Source organism: Chroicocephalus ridibundus, chromosome 1 (assembly GCF_963924245.1).
Source record: "Chroicocephalus ridibundus chromosome 1, bChrRid1.1, whole genome shotgun sequence".
NCBI classification, from domain to species: domain Eukaryota; kingdom Metazoa; phylum Chordata; class Aves; order Charadriiformes; family Laridae; genus Chroicocephalus; species Chroicocephalus ridibundus.
In genome coordinates this window covers 187,356,621-187,369,306 of record NC_086284.1, presented here as the reverse complement: position 1 = coordinate 187,369,306, position 12,686 = coordinate 187,356,621, and the positions used below count along the sequence as shown (strand labels likewise).

General features: G+C 40.4%; 1 protein-coding gene across 3 annotated transcripts in view; it reads left to right on the top strand.

Moving 5' to 3' along the window:
* The window catches only part of TMEM117 (transmembrane protein 117), a 231,914-nt gene that overhangs the window by 179,871 nt on the left and 39,357 nt on the right, over positions 1-12,686 (top strand). For all 3 annotated transcript variants that reach the window (XM_063323110.1, XM_063323108.1, XM_063323109.1), the window contains one exon: positions 7,965-8,124. In XM_063323110.1, the coding sequence (XP_063179180.1) occupies positions 7,965-8,124 (160 nt within the window). The remainder of the gene's footprint in view (positions 1-7,964; positions 8,125-12,686) is intronic.

Here is a 12,686-nt window from a genome sequence, read left to right as displayed (position 1 = left end):
CGCCTGCCCGTGGTTCATGGCATGGATTGATCTTGGGGTGCACAAGTGGGATTTCTTCTGGGTGGAAGCTGCACTCTGGGATCTCGCCTAGCGAGCTGCAGTTATGGGTGGGTGCTCGGTTCAGCCCAAAAGACACAAACACTGTGAATGTGGATGGGGTCCTCAGCACCAACGGGGTCTCTCTGTGGCACTGCACTACCCCGTTGCACCGCAGTAGCTGCTGATGAAGGCAGAGCTCTCGAGTCCCTGCCCTCTCTCCCTTCAGAGCACCGTCCCAGCCAGGGCAGGGGAGCGGTGGCCAGCTGGAGGCTTGAATCCGTGCTGCTCCAGAGAACCCAGATGCTTTTCACCAGCAGAGCATCTGTCCCTTACACTTGTTTAATTGCAGAAGTGGTGCTGACACCAAGCAACAGGCAGACTAAATATTTTATTTTAAATGGGTTTAGAGTTGCTATTTTTGACAGATTTAATAACAGAACCCTTCCTAATTAAAACAAGTGAAATAAAAAGTGTTGGCATTTGCATATGAACATCTGCAGTAGCATTGTTCTTTATAGTTATTGTACACTGTGGGACGGTATGTTTGGCCAGTGCTGATTCTGGGATTAAAAATTATGGAAAGTATTTAACTTGATGGATAGTGTTTCTTTCCTGAGGACTGGAAAGCATTTTTAAATATCAAGAGCAGTAAAATTTTTTCCTCCCTCTCTGTATCTGTTTTCACAGGGTGTTTTTAACTATTTTAGCACATTCATGAAAAATTGACATTATAAACCACTGCAACTGAAAACATAAATAGTAATTTATAAAATATTGATTAGAATTGCTTTTTTGTTTCCTACAGCACCATCTGAAGCTGAACATTTTGATGAATGCTGATTAACTGCTAGGTGGTTTTATTTAGAGTTTAAATATACCTAGATTTTATGACAGTTTATTTATTTAGTAGTTCACATATATATTATATATTTTATTAAGTATATATGCTCATTTCCTTAACGTACAATACTAGGAATACAGAATTCATGATCTTGTTTCTTTATTAATGTGTCTTTCTGTCCCAAATGTACACAGTATTAAGCAATACCTGGAATGCTTATTAGTGATGTTTAACAGTTTTTGAATAACCTGGCTTAGTGGCAATTATGTGTGAACGTCTGATGAAAAGTTCTCACAGTGCTATGTCATACAAATCCAAGAGCTACTTTAGACTAAGCACAGGTAGTTTTTTTTTCTGGAAAAGGTGTAGTCAACGGGCAAGATACTGCTTTTTGCCTCTTGGAAAAGACAAAATGAAGATGAGAAAAACAGCCGAAGTTTCTCTTTTATCTTTTCAGTCGATCTTAGCACAACTCTTGCTATCTGGTCATCAAAGCTGCAGTTTCATAAAAGATTTGGCGGAGGGTTGTGCAAGACAGAAGAAAATTCTAAATAGCTCTAACAATGAGCAGCTCAAAGTTGCTGGCAAGTTGAAGGTAGTATTATCTTTCCCCCTATGTATGGTTGTGCAAAGAATTGTGTTTGATATCTGAGCAGTGAAAAACTTCACTTTTACTATGTGATGGTTTGAGAAGTGAGGTCCCAGCATAGACCAGAATTTCGTTTTCCTACCCTTTGCCCTGCTGATTTAGACACGAAGAATCAGGAGACTCAGGCTGGAAACAGTCCTTGTTTCCAACATTAAATGTTTTGTGAAGTTGTATACATTTCTTAGCTTGTCTGTATCTTTCCTGGTACAAATTCTGTTCGGTTTTCAGCACAGTACAGTTAGATAACACAGACTGTTTCCTGAGGATGTGGTTGGATGGAGCCAAAGGTGCTTCTGGTATAGGTCTGGAGGTGATGTGCTATGAATGATTGTGTGGTACTGCATTGAGGCTGCAAAAGGATGAGTCAGGGCCTCATGGACTCTGCCTAGGGAATTCCTGATGTCGGAGGTAGGACATGCAAAACAGCAGGAGTGTCCCCAGGCAATCAGGAGCTAAGATCACTGCAGCACATCGTGTCTTCTGTCAGCCAAGACTTCTGAGAATGTCAGTAACTTCATGCTTGGCATACAGGTTTAATGAAGTGACATGGGCAAGCCGGCCTTCTAGTTTGAACTGCCTTTGTCATGGCCCATAATGTTACTGAGCAATTAGAATACATGCACTTGCATGGGTGGTTTATAGAAATAGCCAGGAAAAACTTTTGCCAGTAGGACTGGTGGCAGTGCTGTTATTTTGGAATTAAAACAAAACTAAGTGATGTGCCTCTCCCTCCCCCTGAAGTAAAGTCAGAAAGTCTCAGGTTTGTATCAACACTTGAGCTCAGTTGTGGTAGATTGCAAAGCATGGATATTCCCTTCCTCTCCCTTTCTGTCTCAGCCTCTCACAGATCTTCCTCCAAAGCCTAACTTTGTGTTTTGGAGGAGTCAATCTGCTGCTCTGGCACACAGTGCTCTCTCAAGGCAAGGACTACACAGGCATGGGATGGCGCTGGTGGCATTTCAGATGGCGGCAGTGGAATTTCCCTTTGGGCAGGTACACTGCAAACCCCAATGTGGTAGGCAGTCTGCACACTAAGCTGCACAGGCACAACTGTGATGTTCCCTGCCACATTTGAAAAGGAGTTTCCAAATTGCTGGCTTCTAATGGGAGATAGTCTTTATTTCTTGCTAGTTATGGATCTAGAGAATTATTGATGTATCTGAATGCAGTTACACATTCAGAGAACAACATCTGCATTGCAGATCCCAAGAATTAAATGGCTTTTTCTTTTCTGCGTGGGCAAATTTGGGCTCATCCCATTTGTAACGAACTTGCAGTGCATAAGTTCAGAATTGCGTGGGTGCCAGACAAAGGGAGAAGAGTTATGGACCTGTCAGCCAGGGCAAAAACAGTGTCTGCAGTGAGATGAGAGCATGGGCAAAACAGCACTGTAAGGGAGTCTGCAGAGTCTTGAGAGTCTTCAGTACCTGACTGAGCTTACAAAACTCCTTTGGGAATTAACTTGTTATCACAGTTATGTGCTGCATGCAGTGTGGCAGCTCCTGCTCCTGATATTCCAAGAAGTTGAGTATCTCAGGTTGTCCCTACCACTTGGAAGTGGAAACAAGCCAGGCTTGCTTGGAGGCAACGGGGAAAGTCATCTTTACTTTTGCCACTACTAGGTGATGTCACCCATGAAGCAGCCCAGAGTGTAGGAATGGAAACAGCTACTGGGGAAAGATTCTGGCAATGGATCCCACAAGAAAATCTAGGTCATCACAACACTGGATGGATTCCTCACTCCAGTGGGTTTTCTAGTTTCTTTCTTTTCTTTTCTTTTCTTTTTTTTTTTTTTTCTTTCACTGAACATTTTGGATTTATCTTACAGTCCTGGTAGAGCTATCTAGGAAATCCCACCCTATCCTCAGTACTTTGTAGAGTGGATGAAGGCAGGTACCTCTGGCATTTTAACTTGTTGTCTGCTCACCCAAATACATACTATTCTCATTTTATTTTCTAGGAAAAGTGTATAGGTGTCAACTGGCCCTATTTTGCTTCTCTTACTTTTCCTTGCTGTAATGTTGTGTTGGTTTTGTGTCCTTGGTGTTTGTGTCCAGGTTATTTTTTCCATTACATTTTGTGAGCACATCTTGTTTATTTAATGTCCCTGTGTTTCTGATTTAAGTTTTCTCAGTTCTTGTTCATCCTTTGGCCAGAGTTGGGCCAGAGTGTGTCATGCATCAGGGCATCAGGGTACTGGGACACCAGCAGAGAAATTTCTCAGAAAGCCCCACAAGGAGTGTTTTTTTCAGAGGTTGAAGGGAGAGCACTGGGAAGGGACTGATGAGGAGGAGCTACTTTTCTTTACAACAGGATTTTTTTTTGAAGAATCAGTATCAAAGTCTAGCCTGATCTCTGGTTGTCGTGTCCCAAGTGACAGCTCAGGCATTGTATACAAGGGTCAGAGAGAGAGAAAGTCTGGGTAGAATTTTTTTTGTGATTTTTGAAAGACCAAGAGCTGTTTAAGAGAAGGGTGCAATATTTTCAGCCCGACAAGCAGCAATAAGGCTGAGATAATATGCCTGATGAGCACTGCATGTGTGGGCAATGTAGGTATGTATGGAGCCTCACAGCAAAATGAAGCCCCCTGTTTCCTGTGATGGTGCTGTTGGCAAATTTCCTTCTTTAGCAGAAGCTATGCAGTGTGCTGCATGCTGGCTTAATGTGCACAGGGTTTAGGAAACTTGTATCTAGGAGAACAAATAAAGTCTGTGATCTCTCATAGCTAAGCAGCCCAATGCATCCTCCAGCAGCATGCTGTGAAATTTATGAGCATATCCAAAAAACATTTCTGGGCTGAGACGGAGACAGCAGGGAATATGCAGCACTGCCTACAGTGCAGGTCAGTACCTGTGTACGGGACTGCCCTGAATCAAAGATACCCTGTTTTCTAAACATTACATGCAAATCTGTTAATCCACCAGTGTCTGCATTATGCTGCAGTGACAGCCTTTTTCTATTCACATAAGTATGACCACCACTGACCAAACAGGAGATTCATATGTGACCAGTATCTCAGAGTTTTGCAAAGTTCAAGAGATCACACAGAGCAAAGCTGTGGATGAGACCTGTGGTGGGAGTGTGTGACACCAGCTCTGAATTTCCCCACCTCTAAGTGCTTTCCAAACAACTCATCAAGGTTGGGTTGCCCAAACTTCATAGGATGATGGATACTTTCTTGAACACTAGGATGGCAGTATGGAGACACTGCAGGTAAATTAATGCTGTGTTCTTGGCATAGTTTGTTGAAGGTGGCCCATTGCATGTCAATGTTCTGTACTTACTACTGACGGTAATAGTGCAGAGGAAAATGAGGTGTCGCAGCCTTTCTCCTCCAGAAATGGCATTTCTGCATGATAGCAGCTGTAAGGTTGAGGTTATGACCCTGTCTGCCATGAGGGATTGTCTGCAGCCACCACCAATGATAAAAACCTGCTGAAGCTTCTGGCCTATGTTGTGCATAACCTCTCATAGCATATAATATGCTGGGTGATAAAGGCTAAGTCGTGGGTCAATTCGATCAAAGCTTATGGTTCAAGTGCTGTTGTGGGAAGGTGCAGAAGCCAAACACAGCTGGTTTGGCCCTTGCTAAGTGTGTGAGGACAAAATTAATGTTGTGTTGGCAAATGAGGGCCGGCAGTGTGGATTCAGTTTGGCATGAGTGCTTGTTTCGCCAAATTGAAGACCAAGCTCAGTCCTGGCTATCAAAGGTTATAGAGATAAAGTCTAAACAATTACCTGCTTCTTAAGAGGTGTCAGCAGTAAAATGTTCCTCTCTTCAAGCTTTCCCTTGGTTCAGTGTAGAACTAGGGGTTTTAGATCATCACTGGCAGTGACAATCACAGTACTGACTTTTCTTGACCCACCTAATAATCTTAATTTCTCAGTATGCAATCGGCCTGGACAGTGTTTTTTGCAGATTTTTTTATTTCTATTTTTATGCTTCATAGCGATCTTGTATCTTGAAGAGTATGGGCGAGGTTGTAAAATGTGTGTTATTGTAGCTGAATAGGTGCCCAGGGCACATAATCATTCAATACAGCAAGCTGGAACTAGAAATGGAATATAAAAGTGTATTTCCTCTGTGAAGTAGAGAAAGAAGTTGCATTTCTTAATGTCTGGTACAGAGGAGAGTCAATCCTCTCTTGCCTTTTTCCTCACAGCCCTTCTATAAGCAGATGGAGAGGTCCTGCCAGCAATGCTGTGAGTAGTTGGATGGCATAGCTCTTTCTAAGGAACGTGCATTGCAGAATAAAGGACAAAATACACTGGACTAAATATTGCAGCGTAGCTCACATTGGTTCACCTGATACAAGTTATGTCGAGTTAAATGAAATCCTCAGCATCTTTCTTCTCTTAATGCCGAGGACACTGGGGCAATGCTGTACTTTCCCAAGAAGTGAACGGAACTCTAACCCAGACAAATTCAGTTTATAATAACTCCAAAAGCATGTACTGTGTATTTGGCTGTGTGCCAGTATCATAGGTCAAAAATACCAATGAGTGCTAATTATGCTGTTTAATGCAACCATTTCAAAAGTCTATTTCTAACCTTTTTTATTGGTTTCACATTTTCTTTTGCTGTTAGCAGCCCATTTTCTGCTCCCTTCCCTCCCTATTTGACATTTCAGAATGAATAACGAAGCAGTTTTTTAAGTGCGTATGCATTTCCTCGAGGAAATCAGGGCTTGAGCATACACATTGGTCTTTGCATGCATGCCCATAAAGCATGCATCAAAATATGTCTGCCTTCGCTTGCATAGATGCCAAAGTCCGACCTTCCATGCTTTGAACTCTTGCTCCAAAACGCGAATGCATAATTCACTAGGACTGAAGCAGAAGAGTGTTGAGCATAACTTCTGGGTACATGCTTCCCATAGCAAACTATGCAGACTTGAATTACTTTTCTAAACTCTTCGTGCACCAAGAGATGTGGGTTCCTCAGCATGAGGACAAGGGAAATCAGTGTGCCCAACGGGCAGGGCAGTCTGCATGGGCTAGCAGACAAGAACCGAGGGCTGTGCTTTTTCTGGAGAACTTCTCAGCTGAAAAAGTGAGAACACTTATTTCCACGTGAGTTTCAAATATGAAGGTGAAATAGGTGGAAAAAAACACCTTTGTGGGTCTGAAGAGACTATATAGATGGAAGAAGCACCGTAATGAATCGCCTTTCTGAAGCATTCTGGGTATGTGCCAAAGAGGAGCCTGTAGAAAAGTCTGTCAGGTTCAGGTACTGTTTTCCCTTCCTACACAGACACAGCCAAGGCTGAGGTATAAAAAGAGATGCCTACAGACTGGTAGCCCGTGACTACTGGTATACAGATTTTTCTTCTACTCATTTGAGCATTTGTCCCCTTTGGAAGTGTCATGGGAAATATCCTTTACATTGTTTCACAGCCCTCGGTAGCTGAAGAAAATGAGACTATTGCTGTAGAAAAAAACTCCGCCCTGCCACAATTATTTAGATGTGTGCGTGCATTCAGATGTTGATATGCCCCTATTATAGCACAGATTTACTGACAGCTGTGGCAAGTGAGAGAAGCCTTGCTCCCCCTCAAATTACCAGCTAAATTTGCCTGTTTCCACAGAACCAGGAATGTAATCAGTCATCGCTGCCACCTCTGAAGGATATCACCAAAGTGCTCCGGGAAATGATGCAGAGCTATTTTGGGGAGATAGCTTAGAAAGATATTTTCTTAAATACCATATTGCAAAATTGTATGAATTAGCCAAATGTGTCTTCTGGAATTCTCACAGCATTCATATTGAAGCTTTATTACTTTTGTAATTCACTCTTCGCTGACTTCTCAGAAATGCCGTAAGATGTGTTGAAAAGTTGTACAAAGGACATCTTAGGAGACACAAGGCAAAATCTTTCTACAACCCACAGAGTTTCACTAAAGATTAATTTAGTGCAATGAAAATTTCTTTCATACAGATGTGTTTCTGTATAAAAATTAGACTTCACAGTTAGTTTCCTATAGCTCCTACAGCTGAGAAAAGACTTTTCAAAGGTTCTAATGTCTTTGGTGCCTTAGAAAATATTCTCTCAAATTGCTCATTTGATTTTGGTGTAGATCATACAGTCCTTGGCACATTATTACAGTTTACTTCTTTCTTATTTTGCTTAATTGGTTTGCAGCCTCAGTCAAAAATATGGAATGAAGAACAAAGAGTGATACACTCCAGCCTAATTTTGCAGCATGCTTAGTGCTAGCTGCTAAATTTCTTTTTGCTAAGGATACAGCTGACTGCTTTCCTATTTTGAATTAAATGATTTGTTTGTACACTTAATTTTCTTCAATCTCTTTTCATCAGTGGAAAAGTACTGATAAAGCACTAGCTGACCATTAGAAGACATAAAATAGAATCATGCATCTTCATTACTACCGTATTCTCTCTGAACTCTTTTTTTTTTTTTTTTTTGCCTTGCAGGACGGTTCTGTTTACTCTGACCTCTGTAGTTGTGCTTGTCATCACTACTGACTGGATCAGCTGGGACAAGCTGAATCGTGGATTTCTGCCAAGTGACGAGGTCTCAAGAGCCTTCTTGGCTTCTTTCATCTTGGTGTTTGACCTTCTTATTGTCATGCAGGTACACTCTCCTAATATGTCATTCAAGCTGCTGAGGCTGCCTAGTCAATCTATTTCCGCTAGAGCAAATGGTGTTTAGCTAAGCCTACATAAGGGTAAATAAGTGTTTAGTTTGCAATCGCGATTAGTAGGGGCACTTTATAACACCATTCTCAGTCACTTGCAAAAAGCCTGCTGGCCTTTTATTGTGAAAACATTGCTGATTTCTCTTCTTAGACTACCAGGTAAGAACTACTTGACTTTCCACGTTAGAAGGTGGTTTCTGCAAAAATGATATCAGAAACAGAAACAGAAGCTAGTTGTTTTGCAAGCTCTTGTTCAAAGCTTCAATTAGGAGGATGAGAGAAATTCAGCCAAACATGAAAGAAATGCTTCCATATTTCAAGCATTTACAATATTAGGTATACACACATTATAGCATTTTAATAGATGAAAATTAGTATTTGCAATTAAGATTCCACTTTACATGAACATTTCTTTACTTTGATGACAGGTCCTTGTACTATAACGTCTCCTGCCAGTGAGGTTAACTGGGGAGATGATTCCCTGGAGTCTGCCTGATGTCTGCTCCTTTGAATCTAGCTGTTAAGAAAGGAATCTGGGCCACAAGTATGTGGCCAAAATCCTCCTCCGTGTGCGCTCTGCTCTTTGTGGTTTGAGCCTTGTGTGAATAACTCGCCCAGTGCTCTGTGAAGCATTAGGTCATTTGGGCTGAGGCAAGGAAAAGGAGCGTCGAAGGCCTGACTGACTTTTGCTATTAGTCCTAGACGTGTTAGACTGTTGAACTCAAGTTTAGCAAAGAATTTGAGAAGAACTGATGGGTCCTTTCTTTCTAACTAACTCTGCTAGCAAAGATCATTTCTGAGACACTTAGTTCTCTTTAATGAGATATCTATTGCTTGAGTAATTATCATAGAGGTGACACTGTGATGGCACTCAGAATTTATCACTGCTGTACTAGGACATTAAAGCTGCATAAAGTCCTATAGTTCAGTTTTATTTTCCAATGTCCAACACTGTTCAGTGCTCACTGAGGTTCATGGTTAGAACAAGGAGGATAAGAAAGGGAATACTGTTTTTCTAGTAAGATTTCTGGTGCTTTTTTTTCTTTTCCTTTGCATTTTACATTTTGTTTGCTGTTTCAAAAAGATTCAAGAGAATGTATAATAAATGATTGTACTTTACAGGGCTGTAATGAAAGCCTGAATGAAAATACACAATGTATCAAGCTATACTGAATTTGATATTGTATGCAGGGTAGGGAAACAGAGTTGTCTTCATACCAAATAATTATTAAGTCATCCTTTCAACTTTGAAAAATGAAGTTCCAGTACTTTGACCTCGGAGTTGTTGAATATAGGGAGGAATTTTATTTGAAACAGCTTTTCCTGAGTACTATTTCACATTTTTACAACACAAAGCAAGAGGCTCTTTTTAATTGCATTTTTGACTGATGTTTGTGTGATGGAGTTATTTATTTATTTAAAGTTATTTATTTGGACTGTGCAACCAAGTTGGCATGTTTTATTTACAGAGCAGTTCTAGCATCATTGCATTGCTACTGCAATAAAGTCGAGACATCAGAGTATTAAATCACAAGTGAAGACCATCAGGATCATGATCCTTTGACTGAAGTATGCTTTAGAATTACGTGTATCTAGAAATTCCTAAGAAAGTTGTCTGTTTCACAGATTTTTTTTTTTCCTAACTTAACAAGTTTTAGCAACAAACTGTTCAAATTAGAAAAATAGAAAAAAAACCCTCTGGTTAGTAGCAAGCAATTTCTGTTTGAGGATGATGCTAAGAGCACAGATGAAGGCTCATCTAGTTTTTTAGTACAGGCATTTTCTGACCCTCTGAATGGTAGCATTAATACTGTGTTTAGCAAGAACAGAAAACCAATTGAGTTTGTAAATCCATTCTCAATACTGTGAAAAATAATCACATAATTGTAAAGGATGGCTTTGTCTTCTTAGTAATGTTATAACTTAATATTTACCTAATATGTAGAGCATAAGACAGAAATAAAGGCCTTAGTGGTCCCCGCTGTGAAGAGCTACTTTTTTTCAATTAGACGTAACCCAGGCAGACAAGCAGAGAGCAGAATACAGACAGCTGAACCTTAAACAGACAGTTATACATGAGTGATGCTTAAGGGCACGTGCACTTTTTACCTTTGGTTTCCACCCTGCCACAAACCCCGGCTGCCTCCCAGTCTGCCTGGCTCCGCCAGTCCGAGAGATTCAGGGAACATTCAGTCATACGGTCATATGGAATATGGTCAGGGAGACAAATGCAGATGAAAGACAGACTAGAAGACAGAGACTTGTGTCTGAAATGTAAATGTGAAAGTTATGAGTGCAAAAATGTTAAGACAATTTGAGAAAAAAGATCACGGAGAAGGTTGCAGGACTACAACAGGACCTCGTGGATACTGTGGCTTGCTTCTGGCTAAGGCTGGGTTCCTGCCTCTTCTGCCAGCCTTGCTGTGATACATCGCTTCACATCCACCCTCCCTGGAGTGAAAAAAGGATCCCTGAGTGCCTGTTTTAGGTGGCTGCTGTGTATCCATCTCCACCTGATTTTAATATTCCCCACCTGTTTTTATAGTCAATGGAGAGATGAAGTACAGTTGGGATGCTTTTAGATATCTACAGTACAATGACATGCAACAGGCCCTAGAAGTGCAGGTTTCTCTTGATGGAGAGTAAACAGATCCAACATGATGAACTGAGAGGAACATCCCTTAAGCCAGACCCAAAAGAAACGTTATGAGAATGGCTTGAGTCCAGAGCTGCCGCTCTGCAAGGATCCTGCTCAGCTATTTCCACAGCTGGTCAAAGAGCCAAAATAGCATTTCTCTGCTAGTGTTTTGTCAAGGAGACTTCTTTAGAGCATGCCTGAGTCTTGCAGGCAGGGTGATCTCCACTTCTCCCACTGCTGCCTGGCCGTGGTATCGGAGATAACACCCATTTTAGGCTGCTTGAGAGGCAGCACAGAGGCCCCTGTTCCAGTGCTGGTTGTCAGGACATTTTATCCAATGTAAATACAAACACTGATTTTTTTTAAAATATAGAGATTGCATATTTTCTCACTGAAAAACAACAGATCCAATTCAGTCCAACGCAGGTGAGCATTAGTTCATTTTAAAGGACAAGTGCTGCTTGTAGTAAGAAAGTAAAAACTCTGCAAGTTTTTTATTTTTTCCACAGTATGGAAGTGAAGAAGTTAGTCGTTTTCACAATGTGTTTAATTATGCCTGCCCTGGTAATTGAGATGGCAAGATGCCAACATATGTATATTTCTGGCACCTATAGCATTCACTGCTGTACATGGGCATCGTTGTATTTTTAGCCTTAGTTTCAGACTGAGTGCAAGACCACACATATTAAAGCTGTAGTAGTAGTAGTAGTAGTAATGCTATTATCATGTAATAGAACTTTTTAGTATTTTAATGAAAAAATCACATTTAGTTCTCTCTCTCAAAGATGTAATGGAAATGGAAAAGATGTTAATTAAAGGAGTAAATATGAAAAATGAAGCTACAGTACTACAGTCCCACATTCCCAATACCTCTATTTGAGCAGGTAGACAGTAACTCATGCGTTGGCCTATATACCACCTTTTTTTTTTTTCTCTTCTTGTCATGTTCTTAGTGACTTTACTAATGGGTAGGAGCCTGTGGTGGCTGGATTATTAAACCTCATATGTCAAGGGGAGATGAATTGTTTCATCTCTGTAGTGTCTTTTGTGAGCATTTACGGGTTTCTCCAGTCTTCTGAAAGACCGTGGAGTATTTCAGCATCACTGTGGAGTTACACGCCGTAGCTACCTTGCTGAGCACTTTGCAAGTCCCGTGGTGTAAATTCTTGCAACTCTTATGACTTACTGCAACTTTTTATCTGACAGTACAATCAGATACAATGTCTGAGTGATTTAAAAGCTAGCTGAAAATACTTTCTGATTCCAAAAGAATTTATTCTTCAATAAACTGAAGAAATTCTATAGCAACTGAATGGGATAAGCAGAAGCCAGTAAGTGCTTATGTCTAAGATTCTCTGAAAAAGTTCTTGTCTGTGAATCTGCAACCAAACTACCAAAATAATCCCATTAATACCAAATGGGAATACTCATAAATAAAGAGAATAGAATTTTGTCCTTCTGGGCAACTTGAAAGAAGTGAAGCTCAAAGACAGTTAGATAATTAACAATATTCTTTATGACTATTGCTGGATCGCTGCTTATGTAGGTATCAGGATATCAACAGATAGATTATTTTTAAATAATAACAATTTTTCAAATGTATTTTTCATAATTTTTTTGTATGTAAATTGCTTTAACATGTAGCTGTAGATCAATCCTTGCTGCTGCAGTTGAAAATCAATATATTTAATGGGTGGCCTGTCACTTCTTTTTTTGTGGGTTTTTTGGTTTTGTTTTTTTGTTGTTGTTGTTGTTGTTGTTTTTTGGTTTGGTTTTGTTTTGTTTTGTTTTGTTTTTCTGCAGAATGCCTGGTCTTCTGTCTTTGGTAAAGTTTTAATAAGAGAATTAGAAGGTTAACAG